Here is a 27,866-nt window from a genome sequence, read left to right as displayed (position 1 = left end):
TGGGAGGGGGGTGGAGGACTATGAAAGAAGTCATTAGAAGAAAATGTGCACATTAAATATTACTTTGAGACTCACTTGTGGTTGTTTTGTTCCTGTCATATCGACTTGGGACCGCCCCCCCCCCAAAAAAATCTCTCATTTACATTGAGTAGTGCTGAAAATGTCACAACAACCCCAAAAGAAAAGTGTGATGTGTTTTTTTATGGCGCTCAGATATTCCTTGAACAATATGTTCGTTTTGTCTAATATTTTGCACTTGCACGCATATCCAGTAGCTGCAGCCGGTGTACCTAATAATGCGGCCCACTCTTTGCATGCAAATGTGAAGTGGCGAGGTGGCGAAGTGGAATGTTGGAGTGCGCCGCCCTTTGGCACCGACGCCCCGTCTCCGGCTCCGAGTGGCTTTGAGTTTAATGAATATAAGTGCGATAATGTGATTTGTGTAATAGGTTGACATCGTCTAATGGCGGCCTGTGATGATGATGAATTTGACGCTTTTCTGGGAGACAACGGAGACGGCCGAGGTGCTCTGCGACGAGCGCTGGATGATTTTCAACTGGAAATGTGAACAAATGAATGCCGCCCTCAATTATACGAGGAAAAAAAACAAAAAAAAAAAAAAAAAAAGGCAAGTGGCGCCACTAGTAGCTGTAATTACAATTAATAAAAGTATACACGAGGGCTTCACAAATATATCGACTAATTTATGGATAAATGGGCAACTTTGACTAATGGGGCACCACGAAAATAAATCGACACAAAAACTTTGATGCAAATGATTGAATAATTGATTCTCAAAAGACAACTCGGACGCGCGGCGAGCTTTGCTACTAGCTCGAGGCAAACAGTCCAAGCAAGTGTCACCGTTGTGACTAATGACGGAGGATGCGCCCCAGCCAAGGTTGTTTGAAAGACAGGAAGTGAGATCGAACAGAGGTGGGTTTTTTTTTTTTTTTTTTTTTGGAAGGGGGTCTTCCTCCTCCATCGCCGTTTGTCACTGTGATATCGGCTAAACGTGATAATTAATCCCCTCATTTTCGCTAGCGAGCCACTCTGTGAGGGCCCTAATTAAAACTGATGTAGCTACTTAGCGCAGCCAGCATCACAGGTGGGCCTAAATTAATCAGCAAATAGAGCTAAATTGGTCTCACTCGGCATTTCTAACTCACTTTTAAATTTTTTTTTTTTAGTTCGCTGTAACAGTCGTCGTGCATTTCGGGTTTAATGCGGACGTAGCGACTATATACATTAGCCAATTTGTGCCTAGCAACATTTGGGGCTTGTCAATGTTTTTTTCCGTCAACAAAACTTTGCTGACTGAGAGAGAGACTTAAAAGGATCCACAGTTGACGGCAGCGGAATCAAAGAAATCACCGCGGGTTTATGAATGTTTCATGTGGTCACGGCGAATAAGGCGAGTTAATTGCGAGTTTGCATAAATTAGCAAATTGTTATTTCATGTTAATCACAGTTCTTCGGCTGGTTCCTTCATGAATAATTTGACAATCGACACGCAGGCGTACACACAAACAAAAAAAGTTTGACGGGGAAAAAGAATCAGAAGAATTGCTTTGTTCACTTGAACTGTTGTGTCAGAATTTAATTTCCCCAACTCTCTGTTCTCCGTAACAGGAGAGAGACGGCATGGCGATTTCTTTTTCCAAGGAGAGGGGCAAGCCAAAAGTTAAAAACAAAGCCTTCCTTTTATTTATAATTAGCAGAGCTTTTTGTCTTTGTTTGGCGGAGTGTCTGCTCATTTGGCGCCTGCTTTGAGATTACGTTCTCGACACCGATTGGCTGTCGCCGACGAGGGATGGACCGGGACCGCGTGATGGATGAAATACGCAGGACGGAACGCGGTGGCGGCCAGGCGATGCCCAGCTCGGGGACTTTTGACGTAACAGCGTCGGGAACGCCAGAAATGGGGAGCTGGGCTAGGAGAGGGGGTGGCGGGCGGTCCTCACTCAAGGGGTTAATGTGGAGGCGGAGCAGGGCATCCAGTCAGAAAACAAGAGCGAAACAAATCTGCGATGTGGAACATGGGAGTGAGCGAGCGAGAGAGCAGCCACTCAGGAGGGTTTAATGAGAAGTGGGGGGCTGTGCAATGATGTGGCCTTTTGAGTGGAGAGAATGGCCCTAGTCGAGCATGGCCCCTGAAATGAGGTGAGACCAGCGTCACCTGATCCACAATTATCATGGTTGACAAGGGGGGGGGGGGGGGCGGCTTGGGTGGGGAGTGCAAGGGTAGGGGGCAGACAGAAATGAAAAAAAAAAAAAAAAATCGCATTTCACTTTATGGCAAATTGTCAGCGCCCTTGCGGGACTCAATGAAAGCTTGTTAAAAAGATTTATACTTTATAAGGGCAGCCGGTGGTTCCACGTTCAGTATTATCATCACGGTATGGACAGACGGAGAAGAAAAAAAAAAAAGATATCTTAGCATCTCTAAAAATACCACTGATGACTAACTATTATGTAAAATTGGAACGTTGACTGGTTAGTCCATCCATCTCACAGTGCTGAAGTCGTCCGGTTTCCTCCCACGTCCCCAAAACACGCACGGTAGGTAAACTGAAGATGAAATCGTCCAAACTGGAGCAGTGACAACAAAAACGAACTTAAAGTGGAAGTCAACCCAAACATAATTTTTTAACATTTATGTTCTATGCAGGCCAACTAGTTGAAACATACATTTTGATTCATATTGCGTTTGTGGAATATGAGTCAATCCACCTGTTTTTAGCCATCTCAGGGGGCGGCCATTTTGTCACTTCTGTCAACCGAAAATGACATCATAACTACTCAGGGCTCAGCTAACGACCAATCATGGCTCAGCTTCAGAAAACAGGTGAGCTGCGATCGGTCGTTACCTGAGCCCTGAGCAACTGTGATGTCATTTTCAGTTGACAGAAGTGACAAAATGGCCGCCCCCAGAGATGGCAAAAAACAGGTGGAATGACTGTTTCGAAGTTGGGTGCGACAGCACGTTCGCGATCGTGCAAAGACGGCGACCGGGGAGGCATCGGTATTGACGATCCCATACGGTGGACACCGATGCCGATGCGGACAAAAACGATGCCAGGCGGGGAGGACGGACGACAATCAATCTACCGTGTCCTCCGGCTTTCCCTTGATGTGAGACTGCTAATATGAACGGGAAGTGTGAGGAAGACGAGGCGGGGACAAGGCGGACTTGCTTGCGGGCGCGCGTATGCGTGTTGGCACGCTTGCGCGGTAGCAATAACAGGAGCGGCCACGATTAAGTGGTGTTAGGGAGCGGGAACACTTGTTTGCAAGGACAATCTTTGTGTACTTTTGTGGCGCGCCGGCCGCCTCCATCTTTGCGCAAGCATGAAATGTGTTTAAAGAGATGAATCGGGATCGGACGAGCCGTCCTGACATGATTATGAGGGATTCATCTGCAGCCATCTGCCGCCGTTATGAAGGAGGGGGCAGGCGGGGAGGGAGTGCGGACCTTCTGTTCAGCGAGCGTGCCACAAAGGCAACACTACACAGACCCCACTGCTCCACTATTTAACATGAACACTTTGCTGTGTGAAGGTGGGCTTTGGATCCTGTCAATGAAAACACGTTTTGACACGTTTCCCGAGCCCTCCTAAATAGGAGACTATTGCGTTGAATCCGCAAACGCGCGGGCTTACGCAAGCACAGGGGGACTTATTACATTACATTTCTCAGGTATTATCATATTCACACACCATGTGGACGAAAGAGGGGGCATAGCAGATGGGCCTCATTGCTCACAACAACGTCCACTTGTTGTCTTAAGTTGTGTCATAGCCAGCACAAATTTTAACTCGCACCTTTATTATTATTATTACTTTTTTTTTTTTTCTCCCTAACTCGGCTTTTCACACGGTTGCACATGAACAATGACAACATTTCGATAATGTGGAATATTACCAATACAGGAGAAACATTCAAATAATTATTAACTTAACATGCAATGTGTCATGAGTAACATTTGAACATTTGTCATACAACTGTAAAAAGAAAAAAAAAAAAAAAGGTACTATTGTATAATGAAACTGAAATTAAGTGAAACTACCAGAAAGACTAGGGCCCAACCGATATGATTTTTAATTTTTTTTAGGCGGATTCCAATATTTCCAATAGTAAAATTCCGAAAACCAATAAATCGTCCAATTAATTAATAATATATGTTATGAAAAAAACCCAACACATTATGGTCCCTTAACGCTTAAAACAATACAAAATTACAGGCAGAACACTTGACTGTTTTACAACCCTTTGTCAGACGGTTTTTGGAGGGACGGGGTGGGGGGGCTGTTTGAATGGCATTATGTAGCAACATGAAAAAATTTAAAGAAAATATCGGCATCACTGGTAACCTTCATAGTAGTAGCACAAACAAAAAAGCCAAAGAAAACGCGATTCATTCTTTAAATTCCTTACCGAGCTGAAGTCTCACTTGATATGAATTCCAACTCCTTCTATTTTTTTCGCCTGGCTGGAAAAAAAAAAAAAACCCTACGTTCATGTATTTATTATTTAAATTGTGCATGTGTGAGTGTGTGTGTTTTTAAGCAATTCTCTTTTCCTGTACACCAGGATAGTCGGCTTAATTACGGCGCTCTAATAACCTGTCACAGAGGCGAATGCGAATGTCACACCATATTGCCGGGCCCTAATGGTGGCAGGCAGATCCGCTGATGAGCAGTTTTGGGACAATTATGCTCAAATCTCAGGTTGAGTGTGTGTGTGCGTGCGGCATGGCAGCACACACACAAGCTGACTGACGGGCCTATACGTGTATGCACTTGTTGGACCTTGAACCCACCCCCCGCAGTCGATACTCCACCGCATCTTTTATTATCTCCCTAATCCACATATCCGGTTTATATGCATAATATCGTGAATTATTTTGACACCGGGGACCTTTTAATTCTCAACAGCCATAATTCATCCCACCAAATCGAGTGCGCCGGGCGGACGTGGCCGCGTCGCAGAGGCCGGAGCACCAACGCCCCCGCCCAACGCAAGCTTCCTCCCCTCTCTGGTTGAACCAAAATCATCCCATAATGAGGTATGACCACAATTATGAACTTTGTGTGTGTCAATCTCATCAACACTAACAGGCCCGCAGCTGCTGCGACACACGGCATTGAAAAGTTTGATCGCCGAGCACATTCGGAGCCCTCTTGCTAACCAAAATAGTAGCAACTACTGCGGCCACTCCCACTCAAGTGTGGAGACAAAAAATTTTCCCCGCCCTGTATTGAAGACAATATCGAGTTATGTTGGCGAAAATTCAAGTCCGACGATCATTTGGAGGACTCGACATTGGGACAACGGAAGAAATTAGCCCCTAACCCCAGTTTCAGCGAGTGACACGAAATTGTGTGGACATCATAAAAGGACGCACGAAAAAGTCTCAAGGACACATAAAAAATAAAATTAAAAAAATCTAAAGGAAGTCGGCTTTTTTAGTTTGAAGCAGTCTTTTTAATCAATTTCCAGGGCTTTCTATCTCAGCCTTTGGTCTAGCTAGCTTAATGCTAATGCTAACACATCATGGGAAATGCAAACACAGACAGTAGTGTTCTCATATCCTTGGAGAGGATAAAGAATATGTGACGGTGAGTGCTGTTACATCGAGTAAATGTATTTGTGCTCAAATATCACTTTCTTAGAAAAAAATCATTACAATTTTTTTGGGGCGGGGTGAGGCTGGGACAGATTAATGACATTTCACTGGGTAAAGATAATTTGCGAGGCCACCGTAATTTCTCCGCCAGGGTCAGGAGACTGGTGCCTCGCCGGCTACGTTGCGTCTTTTAGCTGGCTGTAACGCGCTCAAACAGTCAGTGTGACCTTCGCTCGGGCGCGATAACGAGCGACATTACATCTCAACAACACAGATCAAGAGAAATGTCTCAATTAAACCTCCCGGGGAAGGGAGAAGAAGAAGAGTTATCGCTCTCGCCGCGTCCTCAAAAGTTATTTGACATAAATTGCCGGAGTCACATCATTTCCTGCCACCCCGGCCGCCGCCGGTGGGATTTACGGCCGATAGCGTTGACTCGGCCCGCCATCTCGCCGCCGCCGCGGGGCCTTCGGCGCGCGCCCGCGTGCACATGCAAACAGACACAAGGCGGCGCAGCGATAGGAAGGCCGTTGATTGGCTTTTAGACGAGACCAAGGCCAAGTGTCCTACGTGTACAAGCTTCTCAAGGAGGACTAATATCATATATAATATCATTATGCGCAAGCATACGAAGCCCTCCAGAACGTCATTTAATGCACAATAAAGCGCCTCGCCTCTTGTGTTCACCAGTAAAAGCAAGCTTATGGCGGCACGGATACCGATGATGATGACTGCGAGGGAGTGAAGGCTCTAATTTATTGTAGCTTGAAATGCAGGTTCAGCAAGTGAAGCGCCATTTGCTTTTAAAAGCTACCAATTTTTTTTTTTTTTTTTGTATAGGATAACTTGTATTTTCAATGCATATTTTATTCATTCGTTTTTGCCCATCAGTTTTCAGAAATTGTAAATGACTATATATTTATTTTAATCATTTAAAAAATTTATTTTATTCATAAGATTTTTTTTTTTTTTTTAAATATATTTTGTCAATGTCTGTCACCACCGGAATTTGTTCCACATTTATTTTTAAATTACATTTTGGTCAACAATAGTGTGTTTTTATACATGCAAAATATACTGTACCGGTATATATTTACATATTTTCAAAATGTGTTAATCACTTCCACACAATAGAATTGAGTTTTTAATAAAAAAAATTTTTTTAGTCTATCTATATAAATTGCGTCAACTATTTCATTACAAATACTAGTGCAAAGCTAATGTTTTTCTGCTTTTTCATGTGTTCGACGTTTGAATTTTTTTTTCTCCAATTTTATATTCCAGCACTAACTAAAGTAGACTTCGCATCCCCTGGATTAAAAGCCTTTGATAAAAGAAACTTTGCCGTTGCAAAATATGTTAATAACCACATAACCATAACACCTTGTCGGCAACAATATCAACGACTTGCAAATTCTTCCAAAAGCTCTTGTACTGGACGGCGTGTGTGTGTGTACCTAATGAAGTGCCGCAGCAGGAAGTGACATCACTCCTCCTCTCGCCGTCCACCAGCGTCGCTCCAGGGCCTGCAGCTGGGCCTCGGCTGCTGCCTGCTGCCTGGCCACCAGCACCGTGCAAAAAGCTGAGGCCGCTGGATTGCCTCCCCCCACTACCCTAAGGCACCTCTCACTTCAAGAAAAAGTCAATTAGCTTAAATTTAATAAATAAATGCACAAAAACAACAAAGTTGAATTTGAAGTTTATGGTCATTTGACAGGAATGAGCATTACAGTATATTACACGGCCGGACGTCTGTACAATTCTGCCGTTCTGATCTAATATGAGGACACTGAGTAACACGTGAGGACGACTAATAGTCCCAAAAAAAAAAAAAAAACCTCATCATAGTAACGCAATGTTTAAAAAAGAAAAAAGAAAAAAATGCTTTACCAGGAAGTAGCCGCCACCGCCAGATTTAGGTCACGCCGCCGCGTTATGACCTCGACTAACAAGAGACGAGACAAGTGGTCTAGTCAGCAGTGCACCGTGTAGCGTTGTTGTGTCCAGGACGTTAATTATGAGAGACATAATGCCGGGAAGATAACAGGTCAACCTGGGATGTGAGGTAAGCACTTTCGGCAACAAAGATCCTGTTTTTGTGGAGTTAGTCGCACAAAAACAAACCAAATAAAACGGACAGAATGTTGCAAGATTACTCGATTGGGGGTCAAGCACCATTTACAAAATATACACATGATACTATTATTAATGTGTAGTATCGGGGTACTCTCACTTTTGCCATCAGGGGCCATCTCAGGTGAGACATGTTTAATGCGATTGAACAAATGTTTATTCTAGGTTTTATAGGCAGAGAAATGTTATAAAAGCGCCCAAAACATGTTGAGTTAGATTTTTTTTTCTTTAACATTTCATCAAAATGAAGCTGAAATGTTTCCTATTTTTTTATCTAAATTTGTACTTCATTTTTTTTCAAATAAAAAAATACATTAGTCAAATTAAAATAAGCCCCCCAAAAAGTAACAGCAACTGCATTTTTTTTAAATAAAAAAAATAAAAAATGAGTGAAATGAAATTGACACCAAGAGTTTTCTAATTTTAATTCCATTGATTTTACTTATTAATGTAATTTAATTATTCTTTGTTGTAAATAACATACAATTAAATAGGCCAAAAATATTTACTTTTGATTATATGTAGTTTTGATTAATTGTTTTATCTTACATGAAATAAGCCCAAATTCTCACAACTGAAAAAATAAACATTTGTTCGCTCCAATTAATAATTATTATTATTATTATTATTATGATGACCCTAGAGGACTAAAATCGATGGAAAAAGCCACGTGTTGTGCACTCTGTAGAGACGCTACAACAATTAATAAATAATTACAGAGAAACATCCCAAAAAAAAATAAAGGCACGCGAAAGAATTGGAGGGGCAAAATAGGCACTAATGCATGCTAAAAAAAAAAAAAAAAAAATCAAATAAAAATGTGAAGTGTGAAAATATTAGTATGATAAATATTCCGGAAAATGAGGGCGGAGGAGGGATCATGCACAAAAATCATCTCCCAATTTGACGGAACACGCATCCTTGGTGTCAGCTGATTTCAAGACCTCTAGTTTGGGGATAGACAGCAGCTAGCGTACGCTTAATAGACACAAGCGCTGTAGCGCTGTGTGTGCGTGCGTGCGTGCGTGTGTGTGCGTGGTAAGTCCAGGCTAAGCCACTCCGCATGGTGGTATATTGTCGGGGAAGGGTCACCAATAGAAGGAGCGAGTCAGGAAGTTGGCGGCCGTGTTGAGCCAGCCCATTCCGTCCGCGACGGAGCCCACGCGTGTCACCGCCTTGTCGGGATCCTGCGACGGACTCTCCTCTTCGGGCAGGTAGTCCGGGATGTCCATGTTCTCCTCCACCGCCGACGCGCCCTCGCCGTCCTCCTGGAATGGCATGATCAGCTGCGACACGCGCACGCGCACACGCACACGCACACACACACACACAAATACACAAGCATTCCAATTTTTTTTCTTCTTTTTTCAAAAGGAGCACCCTAGCCATCATAAAAAAAAAAATGCATATTAATACATCAACCAGTAGTTGTCCAACAAGAAAACAAGCATAGAACAACATGAGCTCCTTAATTCAAGTCATGACTGAGCCAAGCCTGACACCTGTTGGTCATACCGGGTACTGACATGGAGAAGTCACCAAATACTGTATTATTTATCTTTCAGCTGTAAAATACATTAAGTAGCAGTGTTAATTTAATACATGTGATGCATTTTCACAATATTTGACATGTTCAAAAGGAAGTGCCATCACCAGTGGGTCGTCCTCACCTCTCCTCCGTCGTCCGTCCTCAGCACCTGTTGGGCTTTCATCACTTTAGTGGAGTTGATGGCTGTGCCCAAGGCCTGTCATACACAAAACACGTTTTTTTATTTTTATTTTTTTTATATTATAACCACCTGAAGCATGAAGTGACATGTTTCGCTCCAGAGGCAACAAGACTCAAAGCTTGTTTGAACGATTATTAAAATACAGCCGTAAATGACATCTGAGGTGCAGCTAGATTTGCAATTCTAAAAACCCGAGACTTTGGATATATTTAAAAAAAAAAAAAAAAAAAAATCTCCAAACCAGTTAATTCAGACATTGTGCTCATATACAACAACATTACATATAAAAACATCTGTCCTTTGGAGGTTTTCATAATAAACTAGGAAAAACTGTTTACGGTGCTTGCTTACGTCAGCTTTCAGGTCGGAGCGGATCCTCACAACACATCTCTTGACGGCCATCTGGAAAGTGAAGCTGATAACGCCTCGGATCTTCAGCAAGGCCTCCTCGCACAGGCTCCTGCGAGTCTGCACGCCACGCAGCGGGCAAGACGGGACAAATGTGCAAAGATTCAATGCTAATGCACTCACCTTTAAAAAAAAAAAGTTAAACACAACTGAACTGTTGTGAACATTTTTTTTTAATTCAGTTATTCTTTCTTGTACCACTGGAGGGAGCCCACGTCTCAAACTTTGCGGGTCAGCGCACATGAACCCTGCCCGGCAACGGTCACCTACCGAGTCGTCCAATCCGTCAATGTGCAGCACTACCGTCTTGGCCCTCTTGTTGTTGGAGCCCAGGAAGAACTGAGCCTTCCGTCGGCAGGAGGCGGCGGCCGCCTCCGCCTGCTCGGCTTCCTCTTTACCGGCCGACTGGAAGATTTCGTAGATCTCCGAGGCCAGCAGTTTGGTTTCCCCGGGCGACGTGCTCCTTAAGGGACGTGACGGAAATGACGGACGGGTTAGACGATAGAAATATGCTCCTTCCGTTTCAAACAGTTTGCCTAATGTCCATATTGTTATACATGTTAATATATACAATTAAAAAAATATTTATTTTCTATTTTTATTTCTATACATTATTACTTTGTAAATCACGTTCCACCCGACGGTGTCAAGTGAAAGGAAGTGACCCCAACAAAAAAAAAAAAAAAACACATTTTGATTTGAAATGATTTTTATGCTGTATAATAATTTGGGGCCGTTAAAATCTTGTACCCCACCGGACAACATTTTTTTTTTTTAAAACGCAGCCCGGTTTAAATGATTTGATGCAGTGTGCGTGTGCCACTTGCTTCTGCATGACATTCTGCAAACTCAGCATCATGCCCAGCTCGCCCTTCATCTTCTCCCTGTTGGCTCGACATTCTGCCAGGTAGCGCACGGCCTGCGAACACCAACACACACGCACACACAACGATGAGATACTTACAGCAGGGAGCCATTTTGTGGCGTTATAAAAAAAAAAACCACAGTAGTGTTATATAAGCAACAAGAAATGTGCGTGTCGTGGCTCTGTGTTTAAGTTGCGCTTGACAGGTTTCGGTCGAGCATATAACACTTCAAGGTGTAGTACAATGACCAAGTTAAGATGGACAGGAACACGAGAAAGGTATATATTATGAAGTTCAAATTTAGTAGCAATCAAACTAAGTCTCTCTGGGTAGTTTTGGCTTAGATTTAAAGAAGCCCAGGAAATGACTGAAAAGATCCTAAAATGGCCGCTTCAAACCAAAATGGGAGATTTGAGTGATGTGTCCAAAAATTGTAGTTACCTAGTAAAACTGTTTTTGACTACATATATACAGTATAGACCACTCAGCTCCTTGCAGGGGATAAATAAAATATATCAGTGAGTACTGTTAGATTGAATGTCCGTGTTGCTGCTAATTAAAAACAGCACTGGTATCGAGGTTTCCCGTTCGACTTACCAGCAGTGCAGAGTAGACCACCTGCGGGTTAGGGTGGTCCAGGAAAAGGATGAGCCCCGGCAAGCATCCCTGATCCTCTACGATGGCCCTGCGGTTGAGGGGGTCTGCGGCGAGGTCCCGCAGCTGGTTCACCACCGCCAGCGCATCCAACTCCGCACTCATGGCGCCTCCCGTCCGGCGGCCACGCGCATCCAACCGACCTGCGCCTGACTGCGAGAAAAAAAACAAAAAAAAAAACATGTTAATAGTCAGTTATTTAGGCAATTCGAATATTTTTAGAATCGATTATTCTAACAATGACCCCATTCATTGATCACATCAAAAAAGATATATTTTTCAAAACAACAAAATGCGCAAATGAGGTGCAGCAATTGTTGTCATCCTATGGGTCCCCATCCTCACATTTTACAGAGATCTGCCACTTTGAATGTATGCGACTTTAAATTAATAAAACGGGTGGTGAGTGACATGGGAGTCAGAGAATGAGAGTGTGGCTAACCGTTTGCCATTGTAGACGAGCTATTATTTGTTCTGCTGGACACATTGAGCTTTGTTATCTTTATTCTTTTAAGTGTCAAAGTGAGCCATTTATTTTTAAGTGTAAGGATGTTTAAGTGTTTTGGCATCATTGTAGTATGTTCATATTTTAAACTTTATATAGGAAATTGGTGGGGAAACAATTATTTTGCAAATGTTTGTCTTTTGTGTAACCAAATCATTGTCAGTTGGGCTCTGTATTTACTGCTGTGTAAATATGAAATAATGTCCTGTTTCTGATAAAGGGGTGTTAATTTAAAAAAAGGATTTTTTTATTTAATCGAGTAATTGAAAAATAATTGACAGATTAAGCAATTTTCAAAATAATTACTGCACTAGCTGCATTGTTTTTTATACACATATAGTACATCCCACAGAGAATCATGAAATCATGAAAGAGACAATACAGCTTTGTTCACTATTATTAGTAACAAAGAGTTGTAAAGTAACAAAATGGTGTAACCGCGATTAGGAACTGACCAGAAAAAGGAATTTAAGAAGCTTAAAGCAGCAATTGGTTGACCTATATATCATAAGAGCACTTGTATAACACTACAGTCGACCGTTGATACAGTTAATAAAGTAGTAAGTAACTTTTGTAGCACTTAAGAAGTAATTAACAGCTAATTGTCAGATTTTGCGCACTGTAGTCACACCTGACAACCTCATGCTTAATTAAATGTCTTTTACAGCACTCAACATGTCACGACGTACATGAATGTCCATTTTAATGGAAACAATGTATTTAAATCCATTTAATTGTGAATGTTTAATGGCGTTTTTTTTGTTCGACCCCGAGCCTCACCTCAAATTTCGCCCTTTTAAAAAGACCGAAGATGGTGGCTAGGCTATGCTAAAGCTAAAGCTAACTCAATTCAACCTTACCTTTCAGTCAGTATTCGGCGGAAATCATGAGACAGTCGCGGCCAAACCTCGGTGACACCAGACGCAGACGTGTTGGGCCGAGAGACAAAATGTCGCAGTTTTTAAAAACAACCTTTGATAATATAAGTGAATTAACGCTGGGCCCTCCGCCTTTTCTTCCACTATGCTCGTTTACGCTAGCAGCCGTGCACACTGTTTTGGCTTTTGGGGCACGTCAGTGGGTGCGCTCGTTGAATCATTAAACCTGCCGGTAGTGCCCAGCTGTTAAAACACGCCACGTTTCTGCCGGGACACACGAAAACAACAATCGAACGCCCTCAAAAATTCCGCTACATGATTGGGCAGTCTGCTTTGAGCAACTGGATCGAAAGCCAATCGCAAGATAACCTTGTTAAAATGCCTTAATTCTATTGGGTATAATAGGTGACAATCAATAAAATTGTCCAATGGTGGTGGTGTACTGCAACAGAAAGGATGATTATAATCGCAATAATCCAATTGGTTCAAAGATTTTAATGACCCCCTCCACATCAGTCACCTCTTTTGCGGGACATGTCCGACGGCTAAACAAGGTGGAAACGCTCGAAAAGTTGTCAGAAAAGCCTCCAGTCAGACTTTGTAAGGTACTGTAATAGATATTTGACATCTTATAAATGTATTTATGATTGAAGAGATACGATCAACTGCGTTAAAGATTTCCTTTCCCTCGATTTTTACAGCGTTGACGTTGCTTTCGTAGCCCCAACAAAGTTGGTTCAATCCGGTTAGCCGCGCTTGCTAAATTTGTTAGCATCAGGTAGTCACGTCGTATGATTAAAATCGAACAAATTATGCTTTTAAGTCCATTATGTCGTTGTGTACACTTAAATATGGCGAAATCTGATTTTTGTATAAGTTTTCATGGTGTCAGGTTGAATAACAGCCACCAGATGCTGTCTACAAACGTTTGATTATTGTCATTTTTTAAATTACTATTTCACATAAAGGTTGCGCTCAAATCGTTCAATGTAAAGAGTTTGTACAGCGATAGCTTTGTTATAAATGACAAGATTTATTGTGGATTTTGTTTTTGCAAATGTCATTGATGTCATGTGTTTGACATGATGCAAGTGCGTCTTTGAAAAAGTTATAAAAATAAATGAATATAATAGTAACAGTCTGACATTTTACAAACGTCAAACAAAATACATTTTTACAAATATACAAAAATAGAAATAACTATGATTGTAGTATTGTTTCTAGCTGTATTTTAAATATAAAAAAAAGTTTGTCTTTTAGATTCCTGCACGGCCATGACGTCATCTCTATTCGGGCATGTGTCAATCAGCCCGTTCTCAGTACCTCAGGAACAATGAATAAACAATATGAACGCATTGAAATGGACCTGGTAGGTGAATGGATGCATTTCTGTCTCCTTTGCATGCAGAATTGTAATCATTTTTTTTTTCTTGGGACAAATAGACTTTTGGATCAGCAAAGCCCTACGGGTCCACGAGGAGTATCGTGAGGAGAATAGCGAGCAACCTGCCTCTCAAACCCTGCCCCAGGGTTCACTTTCAGGTAAGAGATGGCATCTGTAGGTGACTGATATCAAGGGTCGCAATATTGAGGGGAGAAAAAAAAAAAAATCACAATTACCGGTAGATTATTTATCAAAATCATCCAGCCCTACTTTACACAAACCAATACGACCGCCAAAGATAGAAAATTACAGGTGGGAGTTGGGATGACACACGGCACACCAGCGCCACTATGAAACCAACTCCAAAGCTGGACAAATTAGTGTCGATAAATGCTGGACGAAGTCAACCTGTCGATTTTTTTTTTGCGGCGTCTTTTCCAGGCAGTGTGAAAGGGTCACGTGACTCCTGCCTGTGTGTCAGCTTGTTGACATCACAGATCCTCTCCAGCTCTGTTGACATGCACTTGTGTGACCGCTGTCCTTCTCCAACTATAAACAGTCGCTGAGGAGTGACAGAGCAGCTCTTTTGATAATGTTGCACTGCTCCTATGTCACTTTCTTTGCCATCTCTTTCAACCTTTTTATCTCTCTTTTTTTTTCCCTCCCTCTTCTTCTTTCCAGCGGCCCACCCTATGCTTGCGGAATGCCGTATATCTGCGTTAGGTCAGTTTGTTTGCAACGACGAGACTCGACTGTCATCACTGAATCTTTCCCTCTTTCGTCTTGTCTGTGTGTGTGTGTGTGTAAATACTAAGGAACACTATGGGAACAGGAGTTCATAACATTCAGATAGATTCAACCATGCTGTTAAAAATGTTTAATGTGTTAAGGCAGATTGCAAAGGACGTTGTTGGCTATTTTGCAATTGAGAATGGATCAAGTGCTAACGTGCTAACAAACATGTAGCAACAAGCATTTTATGCGCTTGACTTTCCTGGCTACCATTTCTAATGGCTCAAATGCTAACAGACGATGTGCTAACACTTTGCAGGATAGCGACCTGACTAAAGAACCTAAGGCAGATAAGGATTCTGCATCTTGACCTGTCCAAAGGGTCTGAAATGCTAACAGTTGATGTGGCAAGATGGCAACCTAACTAAAGAAAGTGCTGATGTAGATTCAGAAGAATTTTACATCAGTTCCCTGTAATTGGTAGGAATGGTTGATTATCGATACCGGGTATCGGTTTCTCAATGCCGATAACAGCCGCAGATACTTGGGGCAAAAAAAATAAATCCTCTCCTCACCAGTAGTTGGCACTACACTGCGGCGGTTCAACATGTGGCAAGGTAATGCAGATTGCTGACGTTATTACATCTCAAGTATAGTTGGTTACTATTTCAATCAAGATGGAATGCTAACATGCTAACAATCACCATGCTAGCGCTACGTGGAATGAACCCATCGCGGCTTTCTTTTGTACCAGCTGTATCCATTCGACGAGGATGCAGGTGTCCTCAGCAGGAGGAAGGAGCACGCCGTGGCCTCACTCGCCGACGTCTCGTGGATCGACCAGGACGACGACGATGAAGAAGACGACGACGACGAGCAGGAAGATGAAAGCAAACCTCGGTGAGAAATCAATAATCACATTGCGGCCAGCGCTCTAATTAACGCCCTACTTTTACCAAGACTGATGCTGACATTTACGGGGTCTGAATATTGCAACATTGACTCCAAAATAATAAAGGATCGAATTCAATATAAAAATGAATTTTCAGAGAAAGACCTGCCCTCTAATAATCACCTCACCTGGTACCCCCTGCAGTTGCGTAACTCACCATTCCCCTGCCACTATTTGGTAGCAGGTCGAGGCCTCCGCGGGGGTTGGCGTTCCGGGGCCGCCCGCCTCGGCCCCGGAGGATCCGCCTGGCCCGGCGGCGCTCGCTCCCCAGCCTCCACCAGGGCCCCTCGGACCCCCAGGGTCCGGCGGCCGCCAACGACGAGGCCATCCAGAAGATCAGCGCGCTGGAGACGGAGCTGGCCAAGCTGCGAGCGCAGATAGCCCAGATTGTGCTGGCCCAGGAGAAGAGCGTCCAGTCGGGTAGGAGAAGTCCCCCTCTTGACGTAATGACGTAAATTGTCCACTAGATGGCAGCAGGTTGCTACAATTTGAGCGTTTTGCTTCTTTTGCTCAGATGCATCCACTGGGACAAGCCCTTGCCCGCCCCCCTGTGGCAGTGGGGCTCCCCCGCCACCACCCCCGCCCCCGCCCCCGCCTCCTCCTCCTCCTCTTCCTCCCCCGGGACTGCAGCGCACCTTCTCCGCCATAGACCTGATCAAGGAGCGGCGCGGGAAAAAGACGCAAGGGCCGACGGAGACAAAGACGCACGCTGAAATCCCGAGCATGCTTGATGTCCTCAAGGACATGAACAAAGTCAAGCTGAGATCCGTCAAAAGGTACGTACACGGATATCTTAGCATTGCCGCCGGGTTAGGTGCGAAGCTTGAAAACACGACGAGAATGAAGTCTCGCTCTAAGAGTAGAAACGACTTGGGATGTGAAAGTTGTACAAAACTTGATTCCCGTCACATCTTGACACTCCCTCATCATTTTCCCGAGCAGTCGCCCGGTGAGCGCGGAGAAGCGCGACAAGCTGCCGGAGCCCACGGACGCCGCCGCGCTCATCGCGCAGGCGCTCAAGAGGAAGTTTGCTCACACGTACCCGCAGCACAATCACCAAGTGGACCAAGTCAAACATCCGGCGGAGAGCCCTCAGGTAACGACGCGCAACAATTATTTGACTGCTAACAAGTCCAAATATTACCAAATAATCATGCTCATCATTCCCCATTTTGTGTGTGTTTTTTTTGGGGGGGGGAGACAGTTTGGTCAGCACATGTTGAGATCAACCGGGAAGCTCAAGTTTGTCTAATGCGGCCGACTGACGAAGGAGGAGGAAAAGGAGTTCTAGAACGTTCCAAATAGACAACTTTTAATACTTTTATTATTTGTGGAAGCACAAAAGGGATATTCCTCTGTATTCGCAGCTTGGTGCACTTTTTAAGTTATATAAAACATGTTTGTTTTTTAATATATGTCAAGTGTATAGTGAGACTCTCAACTGGTCATATGCAAAATGATGATGTATGTCCTAGTAAAGTGCTTTAACATAATAGTTCTAATTGTGTGACAATTGTTAAGACAAACACTAACTTGCCAAAATTCAATCAATGGTATTACATGTAAAATGTGATTATATATATATATTTTTTTATAATCAATACCTCATTTGATAAAAGACATCTCAATTTTATTAAGCGCCAATTTTAAATTGTGATACGATGCAGCCAACACGTCATTACTGACATTATTTATACTTTGTGTTATCAATTGTTGGTTTTTATGAGGAAAGGTGGACTGTTATGTGATTTGTTCAAAATCTCCCGAAGTGGAATTTTTCCGCTCTAATATTGTCCAATTGTAACGTATTAAATAAAACTATAAAGTCTGGACCTTTGTGTGTGTGATTTAAAAAGAGGAAATAGTACAAGAGGAAAAAAGGTGCAAGGCCAACGTATCACAAAAACAAAGCATGATATTTAGTGGAACAAGTCAAAAGTTGGGATTTTATGAGCTAAAATGTTGAAATATTACAAAATGATTTAAAGTCATTTTATAGGGCTATAGCTAGATTGTACAAGAAAGGTCATAACATAAGCATCTTAAATGTTAGTAAAGTTGAAATACTACAAGAAAAAAAACAGTCACATTACCACAAGTCATAATTTTACAAGGTCATATTCCAACTTTTCTCCTGTAAAACTACAGTTTTTCTGTTAATTTTTCTTTGCAATGTAGCTTTTTTTTTTTTTTTTTACTCATTACACAGCTGTCCCCTCTCCGAACTACTACTTTTTTCCCCCCCTCCCTCTCAGATGACAACTTTTTTTTGTATACTACGACTCAGTGTATTGACTTTTTTGGTGAGAGATTTTTGGGAAAATAAAATACAAGATTACAGTTGTATATTCAGAAGAATGTTCCAAGAAATAAATGAAAAAAAAAAAAAAGCGAAAATAAAGTTTGAACTCGCTGAAAATAAAAGTTCTTTTACCACCAATATATATTTAAATATTTATGTATTGGCAGGAAATGAAACAAAATTGTCCACCTTTTAGTCAACAAGAGGTTTTCTTTTTATTCTTCCAAAAAACAACTGCAACGGGCATGTATCAAAAAGTGGAAAACGGAGCGCGAAAAGCCTTTACAAAAAAAAAAAAAAAGAAAAAACTCCAGTCTTGCCCCTCGCTCCCCTTTTTCCAGAGAAAACAAAATGGCTGTCGCGACAGAATTGTAAACAGTTTGCAAAAACAAAAACAAAAGTCTTACAGCACTTCTCAACAGCAAGGGGGGGTGGGGGGACATACACCTGCGATCTTCACGGGAGGGTTTCACACTGTGGAATGTGGTTGTCATCTTCATCATGGCGAGTTTGGTCACTTAGCTTGTCGCTTGTGCATAGTCGTAAGGCATCTGTCTGTCTGTACAGCTTGCGTGCGAGTGTGTGTGGCCCTTTAAGACAGAGGATCCTCGTCCTCCGTTTTCTTCTATGACTAAACCCTGAGAGCCTCAGAGCGGAAGAGTTCAATGTGCGCACGTGTGGATGTGTGTATGGCTTCAGCTGCGTTGTGCTTCCAAAAAAAAAAAAGTCCGAAGTGTGGGTGTGGCTTTGTGCTACCAAACAAAAAGCGTGCGCGCGCACGTGTGCGCGTGTGTGTGTATGGCTTCGACTGCTTTGTGTTTCCAAGAACTGAGCGCGCGACAGAGCGTGATGAGTGTGTGCAGGGCCGGCCCGAGCCAATGTGGAGCCCGAGGTGAGATTTTATTTGTGTGCGCTTACAAGAGAAGTTGAAGGTTCAACATTGCCCTTTAATTGAGACTGTTAAGATATTGTCACACAATTTAAAATGTCAAATGAGAATATTTTTCTTCATTTCATGACCGCGTCGCTGCTATCGGCCAAATCCTGCGAGGGACTTGCTGTTGCGACATCTTAATTGCACAAAGCAAAAGGAGCAACAACTTGACCTTTCTCCCATTTTTTTTCCCCCTACTTTTTTTTTTTTTTTTTTTTCAACTTTTTGCTCTGGATAGTTTTGGCCATTTTGATATGTTTACATTTCTCTGGGGTCACATAACGTGCCCCTCCCCTCACCTCACAGAGAGCGTGCAGTATACCTATCAGCCAGTGGAGGGAGTATTTGGTATGAATCGTTTGTAGTAATATGAATTGGGCATTGCTTTCAATTTGAATCTATGTTCGCTCTTCCATGTTAGTTGTCAATGTGCGCAACTTCCCTACTTGAAAGCGATGCGTTCATCCGCAGACGAATTTTATTTGCATGATCGAGCAGCGTTTTCCTTTTGTCTCTTTTGACTTTTACAGTCGTCGGAGAGTTCATCGAAAAGTTTCACTCTGAACGTTAGTCAATGGCAATGAGGTGGATTGGCATTTGATTTTGACGTCGACACGAGAAAATCGTACAATAAGTCCAAGCGGCGACGGAAGCAATGCACGCGATCTTTAACTTTGTATAACAGTCTTTAGATTTACTCATGTTTGACTTTTCTCCAAAGCAAATGAGGCTGTCCCGGTTTTTCCTTGAACACGAAATCATATATTTGCACGCTGTTATTGCCATTTAACATGAAATAAAAATTTGATGATTTCAAATTTGGTTACTCATGGAATCATTTTTTTTTTTGTTACTTTCACATAGCATTCAAAGTGCAACTACCATAATATGCGCCGCTTCGCTTATCTGATTGCTTCGATTCATTTCAATTTACTCTTCTTTCCTCAATAGCAACAATTCATTTTAATAGAATTCATATTAAAGAGGAATTCCCCCCCCGATTTTTGTCGCCCTTAATATTTATCGATCTCACCAAAGGGGCAGCCCGGCCCTGTGTGTATGGCTTCAACTGCTTTGTACCCCCCCCCGCCCCCAATTTTTTAAATTTATTTATTTATTTTTTTTAAATGTGTGTGCATGTGGCTTCAGCTGGTTTGTGCTTCCAATAGTGAGAGTGTGTGTTTGTGTCACGGAGAGAAGAAGAAGAAGTAGTAAACAGTCTGGGTTGGTCGAGAGGCAGCAAACGACTTGGGCTTGTCACTTTTGGAGGAAGAATCAATACAAAAGTGACCCGCGCACGCGTACATGTACTGTATACGCGTCCGTGTGAATACTCGGCATCAAATGGCACTTCAAAAGTCTTCTGGAGTGACAAATAAATTATAAAAAAAAAAAAAAAAAAAAAAAAAAAAAAAAAGGGAAATTACAGCAGGCGCCAAATGAGGTATCTACGTATTGCTCTACGTCCAAAAAAAAAAACAATTCAAATTAAATAAATTAAATAAAATCAGTGGTTTAGCGAGAAGAAAAATCAAACTTAATGGGATCAAGGCGCTCCCCCAGTGTGTGTGTGTGTGCGCGCGGGTGTGTGTGTGTGTGTGTCAAGAGGCGTCAGAATACTCCCCTTCCCTGAGGTTTGTCTTTGGAGAGGCTTGCGCTAGTGGTGGTGGTGGTGGGTCTGGGCTCGGGCTTTGTTCTCGGCTGCCCCAGCTGGCCTTGTTGAGGCCCATGTGCCCCAGCATGGTCTGGGACAGACGCGTGTCCGAGAAGCGGGACCACTCGGCGAACAGGGGCTCCGCCACGTACGTCATGAACCCTGACAAAAGGCACAAACGCTTTTTTTTAACGGACGCATTTACAATTTTTTTTTTTTTTTTAAATATTAGTGAATGCATTAATTCAAAAAAATATCAACACAAACATCATGAAGTATGTATGGAATGAAAAATTGCACAAGTGGCACCAGGTTGTCATTTTACAACAGTCAAAACAAGAGGAAATGTGAGTTAAAATAAGAGGATTTTTAAAATTTTTTATTTTGTTTTATTTCACTATTATTTTTCAAGCCGTAATTTTACTGTAAAGAAGTCCTAATTTCCATAGTAGTCGTCGAAGAAACACTTTGAAAAAATATTACAAGAAAAGTCAGATCAATTACTACGACCCAGAAAAAAGTCCCAATTTATGAGAATAATAATGTAATAATTCTTGTCAAACTTTTTAACATTCTTAACTACTGTAGAAAAGTCGTTTTTTAACTTACTGTCACAATATTGATAAAAAATGGTATCTACTTTATGTCTGTGTAAATTCCTCACCATCCAGATTACGGAAATTAAACCAGCAAAAGTTGAATGGAGACAACTTGACTTGGATGTGTGCTTTTTTCTTGCCCCCCACAAAAAAATAAAAGAAAAGAAAACCAAATGTGAGGCAAGCTTTGACAAGGTGCATCATATTTCATTCCATCAAATGGGCGTTCAGAATTGTCACGAGGCAGTGTAGGTGTGCCTAATCACGTGTCCCTCACCTATTTGAATGTTGCCCACTGTGTTATTGGCTCTGTCGCAAAGTGGGCTGACTTCCAGTTTGTGCTTCTTCTCAACGTCACCTGCGGTAGGAATGGAGACAGATTGTGACGACGCAACAAAACGGCGGCGCGGTGAGCCCTTGAGGTCATCTTTGCAAGCGGCGTGGACCTTGTTGGAAGAACTCCTCGGTGACCTTGTCGCTCCATTGCTTGCTCAGCTCCCACGGCCTGCACGGGTTGCAGATGTCGGCGCACTTCAGAGCCATCTGCCATGGGCAAAAAAAACAACAAAAAAAACAACAACAACAAAAAAAAAAAAAGAGTCATCAATTTAGAAGAAGGACTTGAGTGCGGGAAGAGGAAAGACGTTGGCACCTGTAGCACAAAGTGTCGGTGGCTGGCGTTACTCAAGCACAGGTTGCTCTGGTCCAAGTGCAGACGGAACCTGGACAGGTAGTCGTTCTGTCTGCTGATGTCCGTGGCCAGGATCAAGGAGCCCAGATCCCGCTCCAGGCTCAAGCTGAATGGCACGCAAAGCAAAAGTCCAGAGGGTGATATCGTGACGTCATCGTCAGACGCGGGCGGGGGGGGTGGGGGTGGGGGGGGGGGGCAAACCTGTCTTCGGCGGGCAGGTGGGAGAGGAGCCCCGACTCTCTGAGCAGACCCACGGCAGACTTCCAGTGGTGATTCTCCAGAACTGAGGTATTCTGCGGACAGCGAAGGGTGACATTAGAAGGGGGGGAAAAAAAAAAAAAACGCTTATTTTGCAGGAATAGGATTAATAAAAATCATAATCATCTAGCTAACCTTACAAATGTCAAGCTATCATGAAAAAAAAAAACAATTGTCATTTTACAAGACAAAGTTTCCACAAACAAAAGTCAAAATATTGAGTGCAAAGTTAGAATTCAAACAAAGTTGAAATATTGCAAAATGTAAAACTGCAAGTCTGAGAATTTATTTTTATGACAAAAGGGGGGAAAAAAAATTAACATTACCAGAAAAAGTCAAATGAGAAAAAGTGTAAATATGACGAGAAAAGAGTTGCAACGTCATTTTTTAAAAATGGTATTTTACAAGAATTAAGTCTAAATTGCACAAGGAAATTTATAACCTTCTGAGAATAAAGTCCTAAAACAGGAAGAATAAAAACTGAGCAAAATGAGATATGTCACAACAAATTGTAATTTGACATAAAAAAAAGAAAAGAGTAATAACTAGCAGAAAAAAAGTCACAATTTACAATAAAGTCCTTAGACATCAAGAATAAAGCTGCACAAACACGAAAAAGCACATTAAAAGAATAAATTGTAATTTGTCGTAATTTACTGGGATTAAGTTCTAACGCCACAACAAAAAAAGTTGAAAGGCTACAAAAATAAAATCTTTGTATTCCGAAAAAAAAAAGAAGAAAAGTCGTAATTTACAAGAATACAGTCTTATCATTACGAGAAAAACTCAATTTCAAGAAAGATTAGTTACAAAAAAAAAAAAAAGGTGCCGCTTTTAGCAGAATACTTCATGAGGAAAAAAAGTGAAAAGTGAAGAACAAAGTGGTTTCATTTGAGGCTAGCTACAAAGTGCGGCCGCGTCACCTTGTAGAGCGAAGCCAGATAGTGGTCAGTTTTGATGAGGAAGGGCTGGTTGACTCCGGGGTGGTCCAGGTCGTGAGTGGCGGCGGCCAGCAGGCCCAGCAAGATGTCGTACGACGTCAGAGACTTGGATAGCTGCGCACACACACACACACACACGTTAAAGACAGAGAAAAAAAAAAAAGATAATAAAAAATTGCGAAATCGTATTGCCATGAGGCAGCGCTCCAATTTATGTCACTCTATCGTGGAGAAGGACTTGCTGGTGTGGCGCGCGCCTCACCGCGGGCTCCCGCAGGTAGCAGTACATGGCCTGCGTGACGTCGGCGGCGTGCACGGCGTTGTGGTAAGGGTTGTGGGCGTGGTAATCCTCCTGCACCAGCACCAGGAAGCGCCACAGCCGAACCACGTCCAGACGGAACAGCTCCACCAGGCCGTACTGGTCCAGCAGGTGGAACGTCAGCGTGATCAGGCTGTTTCCTGCGAGGGCGGCGGGGGTTGATTAAAAAAAATGGAGACGTTCCTCGGTAGGTGCTGCTGTTTTGGTTCGCAAAAGACTCAGGTTGGCCTCAAAAGTATCAATGACAAAACAACGAATAAAGAAAATCATTCAATTGAACAAAATGTCAATTGTTTTAGTCTACTCCTTGCTAACTTGTCACGTGGGCCCAAACGGGAGAATGTTTTAAGAGCGTTTTGTGTTTACACAACTTGAGTGACTCATTTCATGTGATAGTGCCACTGTGCTCCTGGAATACTGCCAAATGGTGCACCAGGCAACCTGTAGATGGCGCCATTGGGACATGCACGATGCCCGTGACCTTTGTACATACCGTTGGTCAACCTGTCGAAGAGGAAAATGTCAAAATTCCAGTTGCCCACTTTCTCCAGCATGCACTGCAAAACAAGAACAACATCTGTGAATATTGTGGCGTGATCACTCCACTTGAGCTGCTCGACCGCTGCTTTAGTACGCCTGTGCGTCCGCCATATTGAATGTGGCAGATTCTGCCCCATCAACTCATGCAAGTATATCTGCTGAGATAGAGGAGCATCAATTACCTGTGCATTACTTGTTTACCTTTTTTCCATGAGTTTTTACAGCTACTAATGTCATAAACTATCTTCATGTAATAATGTTCCCGTGAAAACAAGTACTGGAGTATTAATATTTCATAAACCTGTATCAGCAGTTATTTAAAAGCAAATGACTCAGACTTGCAAAAAAAAGTGACCGGGACATCTTAAACTTTAAATAAGGCCTGTGTAGTGGCCTGATACCAGCACCTAGTTTCGATCAAGAATAATTTGCATCGATTAATCGGTTAAAATCTGTATTATCGTTGTACACTTCAAGCCAAATCTTGCATTGACTTTTTTTTTTTTTTTTGTAAATCAACCTATTCGATTTATTCGACGAACCGCGAATCAGCTCTCTCCCTACGTTTGTGCGAGCGGCGCGCGTCTGCGGGTCACTCGATCTTACGCGGGCCTGTCCAGTGTAGTCCTCGTCGAGGATGGGGAGCGGGATTTGCTGGGCGGCTCCCCGCAGCAGCCGAGACGAGTGCAGGTACCTCTGGAGGCTGAGCAGCCGGCGCACCCTTCTCTCGGGGGCCGAGCCCACCGCCGCTTCCGACTCGCTGCCCAGGCGTGCTGCGTATACACATACGTATGAAAATTAAAAAAAACAACAACAAAAAAAACACATACACACAAGTGATGGTTAACAAGAAGTCACAACGACTGTAAGCCCTTTTTTTTTTTTTTTTTGGGAAGCGCAAGCTCGTCACATGACTTCCGCACTCGGCTCGGTGCTGACGAAGCCGCCCACCAGTAAGCCTTTTTGTCTGGCCTCGCACAGTAGACCTGCTTTGTCAGAGCTCTCGCTCTCTCTCTCTCTCTCTCTCTTACACACACGCACGCACGCGCACACAAAAGCAGCATGACTGAATAAACTGCGACTGCAAGCTGGAAACACAGCAGCGTGAGGCGCGCGCACGCACATACAACACACAAAGCGTCTGTGTTGTGATGTCATTGACAAGGTGTTGATGGGGGTGGGGGGGGCGCACACACACACACACACACACACAACATAACTTTGGGTTTATGTGAAGTCGTGCGCGAAGGGGAGGAAGGGCGGCGGTCGCGACGGAGGCCAATCGTACTCACTGTGAAGGTTTCGGAAGTCGATGCACAGATACGGATGGGAGCTTCGCCGTTCCGGTTCAAATCCAACCTGACTTCTTACTCTCACATCTCCTGGAAGAAATTTGCACTTATTTCCTCGAGGCTCATGCAGTTGCAGCACAAATGTGTGTGTGTGTGTGTGACTTATTCATTCATTTAAATTAGTTTGTGCATTAAGATGTGATGATGTGAAGATTGGTGAAGAGCCGCAAGGATGGAAAATTACCATGGGTCAATGGTTATTTTTTGTATTTATTTATTTACTTATTCAAAACACGCAAATATAATGGGGAGGTGAAGGCTATCTATTCAATAGCAGAAAGCATCAGGTGCATTGGGAGGATGGCGTTTGATTAGGGAATCGTTGCTGTCCACAAAAAAAAAATAAATAAATAAAAAAAGTGTACAGGATCTTCCAATCTTTTCTTTTTGTATAAAGGAAAAGAATACTATTGGGAAAATGGCAACATGGTATTTATTTATTCATTTAAATTGATTTTTGATCATAAAATAAAAGTCTGATTTTTTCTGAAACATTTATTTTAAATTATCCGATTAATCGTTTTCAGCCCGACTTTTTGGGCTGCAAACAAAAGTCGGCGCTCGACCACTCTCACATGAAGAAAATAAAGCCTGGTAAAGGCGGCGCTGGAAAGTGGTTCGGAACTCGCTTGTGCCGAGGAGGTGAGGTGGAACGAGCCAAAAGACTGTTTCGGTTGTGTTGGAAATGTTGCGCATGTGCAAACAACACACACACACACACACACACACACATTCATACACACACATTCACAGAAGAAGAGGACAGACAAGGAGCTGGGCATGCAATGTCATCACAACACAGAACCTGTGAAGGTGATTGTCAGCCTGACTTGGCCACAAGAGCCAAATCACTTCAAGGGGTCGTAAAAAAAGTTCAGTGTGTGTTTCCAGCATGGCACTTCTAATTGCATTTAAAATGGCATACTCACAACAACACGCGCACACACACACAAAATGTCTCCAAAAAAAAAAAAAAGTCTCAAATACCCCTACTTGAAAAGAAACCAGAAGTTGGCCATTTAGTTTTGGCCATTTCCAAATGTCCTTCAAAAACAAACTAGGCAGAGATTTTAGAGGATGGCTGGCAAATTTCAACCACGTAACACAAGACGCTGAATCACCAAACACTCACGTTTTAATCGTTGCATGTGGGCGGGGCTTGATGACTCACTGTAAGAGACTTATTAACTCATCTCCACAAGGTTGGGTCGATTTCACTTATTCAACTCTAAATTATTCAAACTCTGGTTACTGTACACATTCTTAATTTATACTGTACACCATTGAACAGAAAAAAAATTCGGTCTCGTTATGATAAAACAAGCAGACCCCCCCCCCAAAAAAAGTTTCAATAACCTCTGCTTGAAAATATGCAGTAAAACTTCCATTTTTGTTTGAAGTGGACATTTTAAGGTCAACGTTACAAAGTTTGATAGGCATCACAGGACGCGTAAGCGCAGACCCCAAACATAGTTTTATTCATCAACATAGATACAAAGATGCAAAGTCCACCATTTTGGTTTGAAATGACTATTTTTCAAAGAAACTTGTTTTTGTTCATGGACCTCAGTAGCATCCCCGTGACGAACACTTTCATTTAGTAACGAGAAATTTGGCATGCCTATCATGAGGAGACGCACAAATAAAAAAAAGAAATGAAAAAAAAAGAACCATCGCCAAAAAGTCACAGGAAGTCAGCCATTTTGATTTGCGTCAGCCATTTTTTTCCCCTCGGCGCTGAGAGATTTTGCCCGTTCGCCACCAGAATTGAAATCACTTATACGACAAAACGGCGATGACACTCATTGGCGCCCCCCTACGGCCAAATTCTGCCCGATTTTGACACTTGACAACATTGTTGCGCGCAGTCATCACGAAGGAACGCGCGTCTAATCCGCGGCGCGGCACGTGCGCGTCGTAAATCAAAGCGTTTCACACGGCCCGAGGCGACGCGCGAATCCGTTCGCGTGCGCTCGCTCGGCCCGGGCACGTGTGCGCACTCGACGCCGTGATTAGCACGCGTTTGGAGAGTCACGGGGTCCGCGTCAAATCCCCCTCCCCCCCCCAGCGCCCACGGCTGCAGTGCATTAAGCGGGGATTGGATGTAGGTCATGTCATTCTCAGTGATGGCGGGATGACACTGGGCTGTGTCGAGCGTGCGTGCGTGCGCTGAATAGAAGTCATCCACAAAAGGCAGATGCCTTGCGCCTGTGACGAAGAGGGAGAAACCGCTGTTGTACTCGGCCGGGTGAAAGGATTAAAAAGAAAATGGGGGGGGGGGGGGGGGGCGGGTGGCGGGGTAGCTAAAGCGCCTTTACTCGGCTCGAAACAAAACACACGGAGCAGCTGTTGACTCACAGCATCCACAACTGGAAGTCAGTCGGGCTTTGTGTGTCTTCTGCTGG

The 27,866-nt window shown here is 43.0% G+C and overlaps 4 protein-coding genes across 9 annotated transcripts in view; 1 reads left to right on the top strand and 3 right to left on the bottom strand.

Annotated features, from left to right (window-relative positions):
• abhd10b (abhydrolase domain containing 10, depalmitoylase b) overlaps positions 1-7,236 on the bottom strand; it is a 117,878-nt gene extending 110,642 nt beyond the window's left edge. The window contains exons 1-2 of one of the 2 annotated variants that reach the window (XM_086021537.1): positions 7,087-7,236; positions 4,438-4,492 (exon numbers count right to left, since the gene is read on the bottom strand). The gene's annotated coding sequence lies outside the window, so the exon portion shown is untranslated. The remainder of the gene's footprint in view (positions 1-4,437; positions 4,493-7,086) is intronic. The other variant, XM_086021534.1, reaches the window with a different exon arrangement.
• Positions 7,237-7,316: 80 nt separating this feature from the next.
• armc1 (armadillo repeat containing 1) lies at positions 7,317-13,044 on the bottom strand. The gene is made up of 7 exons (XM_086021541.1): positions 12,786-13,044; positions 11,364-11,573; positions 10,728-10,819; positions 10,171-10,363; positions 9,844-9,960; positions 9,433-9,507; positions 7,317-9,048 (listed from the first exon to the last, which is right to left on the bottom strand). Exons 2-7 carry the CDS (start codon positions 11,523-11,525, stop codon positions 8,851-8,853), a joined length of 837 nt encoding a protein of 278 aa, XP_085877667.1. The 5' UTR covers positions 11,526-11,573; positions 12,786-13,044; the 3' UTR covers positions 7,317-8,850.
• Positions 13,045-13,263: 219 nt separating this feature from the next.
• On the top strand, positions 13,264-17,701 carry mtfr1 (mitochondrial fission regulator 1). 3 transcript variants are annotated; one of them, XM_086019985.1, is made up of 8 exons: positions 13,264-13,408; positions 14,064-14,172; positions 14,247-14,345; positions 15,674-15,819; positions 16,056-16,291; positions 16,386-16,647; positions 16,814-16,967; positions 17,076-17,701. In XM_086019985.1, the coding sequence occupies exons 2-8, from the start codon at positions 14,137-14,139 to the stop codon at positions 17,121-17,123; spliced, it is 981 nt and encodes a 326-aa protein (XP_085876111.1). In that variant the 5' UTR covers positions 13,264-13,408; positions 14,064-14,136; the 3' UTR covers positions 17,124-17,701. The 3 variants fall into 3 exon arrangements, with proteins under 3 accessions (XP_085876111.1, XP_085876109.1, XP_085876110.1); XM_086019983.1 differs by having other exon boundaries at positions 16,053-16,291; XM_086019984.1 differs by having other exon boundaries at positions 13,299-13,403; positions 16,053-16,291.
• Positions 17,702-18,354: 653 nt separating this feature from the next.
• pde7a (phosphodiesterase 7A) overlaps positions 18,355-27,866 on the bottom strand; it is a 27,251-nt gene continuing 17,739 nt past the window's right edge. For 2 of the 3 annotated variants that reach the window (XM_086019981.1, XM_086019980.1), the window contains exons 7-16: positions 25,402-25,491; positions 24,674-24,882; positions 24,063-24,126; positions 23,513-23,709; positions 23,233-23,364; positions 22,253-22,344; positions 22,013-22,157; positions 21,807-21,903; positions 21,638-21,718; positions 18,355-20,923 (exon numbers count right to left, since the gene is read on the bottom strand). In XM_086019981.1, coding sequence (XP_085876107.1) covers positions 20,709-20,923; positions 21,638-21,718; positions 21,807-21,903; positions 22,013-22,157; positions 22,253-22,344; positions 23,233-23,364; positions 23,513-23,709; positions 24,063-24,126; positions 24,674-24,882; positions 25,402-25,491 — 1,322 coding nt within the window. In that variant the 3' untranslated portion in view covers positions 18,355-20,708. The remainder of the gene's footprint in view (positions 20,924-21,637; positions 21,719-21,806; positions 21,904-22,012; positions 22,158-22,252; positions 22,345-23,232; positions 23,365-23,512; positions 23,710-24,062; positions 24,127-24,673; positions 24,883-25,401; positions 25,492-27,866) is intronic. The other variant, XM_086019982.1, reaches the window with a different exon arrangement.

The sequence above is a fragment of the Filicampus tigris genome, chromosome 21 (genome assembly GCF_054856515.1).
Source record: "Filicampus tigris isolate MCC_2025a chromosome 21, RoL_Ftig_1.0, whole genome shotgun sequence".
NCBI classification, from domain to species: Eukaryota; Metazoa; Chordata; class Actinopteri; order Syngnathiformes; family Syngnathidae; genus Filicampus; species Filicampus tigris.
This window is presented reverse-complemented; position numbering and strand designations above follow the sequence as displayed.

What these genes read in the sequence shown, in the direction of transcription:
- armc1 (XM_086021541.1), bottom strand. Translation starts at nt 11,525, where the DNA reads ATGAGTGCGGAGTTGGATGCGCTGGCGGTGGTGAACCAGCTGCGGGAC. An exon ending in TTGACGGATTGGACGACTCG is followed by an intron (nt 9,961 to 10,170) that starts GTAGGTGACCGT and finishes CGTGGCGTGCAG; the next exon opens with ACTCGCAGGAGCCTGTGCGA. An exon ending in GGACGGACGACGGAGGAGAG is followed by an intron (nt 9,049 to 9,432) that starts GTGAGGACGACC and finishes CGCGTGTCGCAG; the next exon opens with CTGATCATGCCATTCCAGGA.
- mtfr1 (XM_086019983.1), top strand. Translation starts at nt 14,137, where the DNA reads ATGAATAAACAATATGAACGCATTGAAATGGACCTG. An exon ending in GCCCCAGGGTTCACTTTCAG is followed by an intron (nt 14,346 to 15,673) that starts GTAAGAGATGGC and finishes CTTTTGTACCAG; the next exon opens with CTGTATCCATTCGACGAGGA. An exon ending in ATCCGGCGGAGAGCCCTCAG is followed by an intron (nt 16,968 to 17,075) that starts GTAACGACGCGC and finishes GGGGGGAGACAG; the next exon opens with TTTGGTCAGCACATGTTGAG.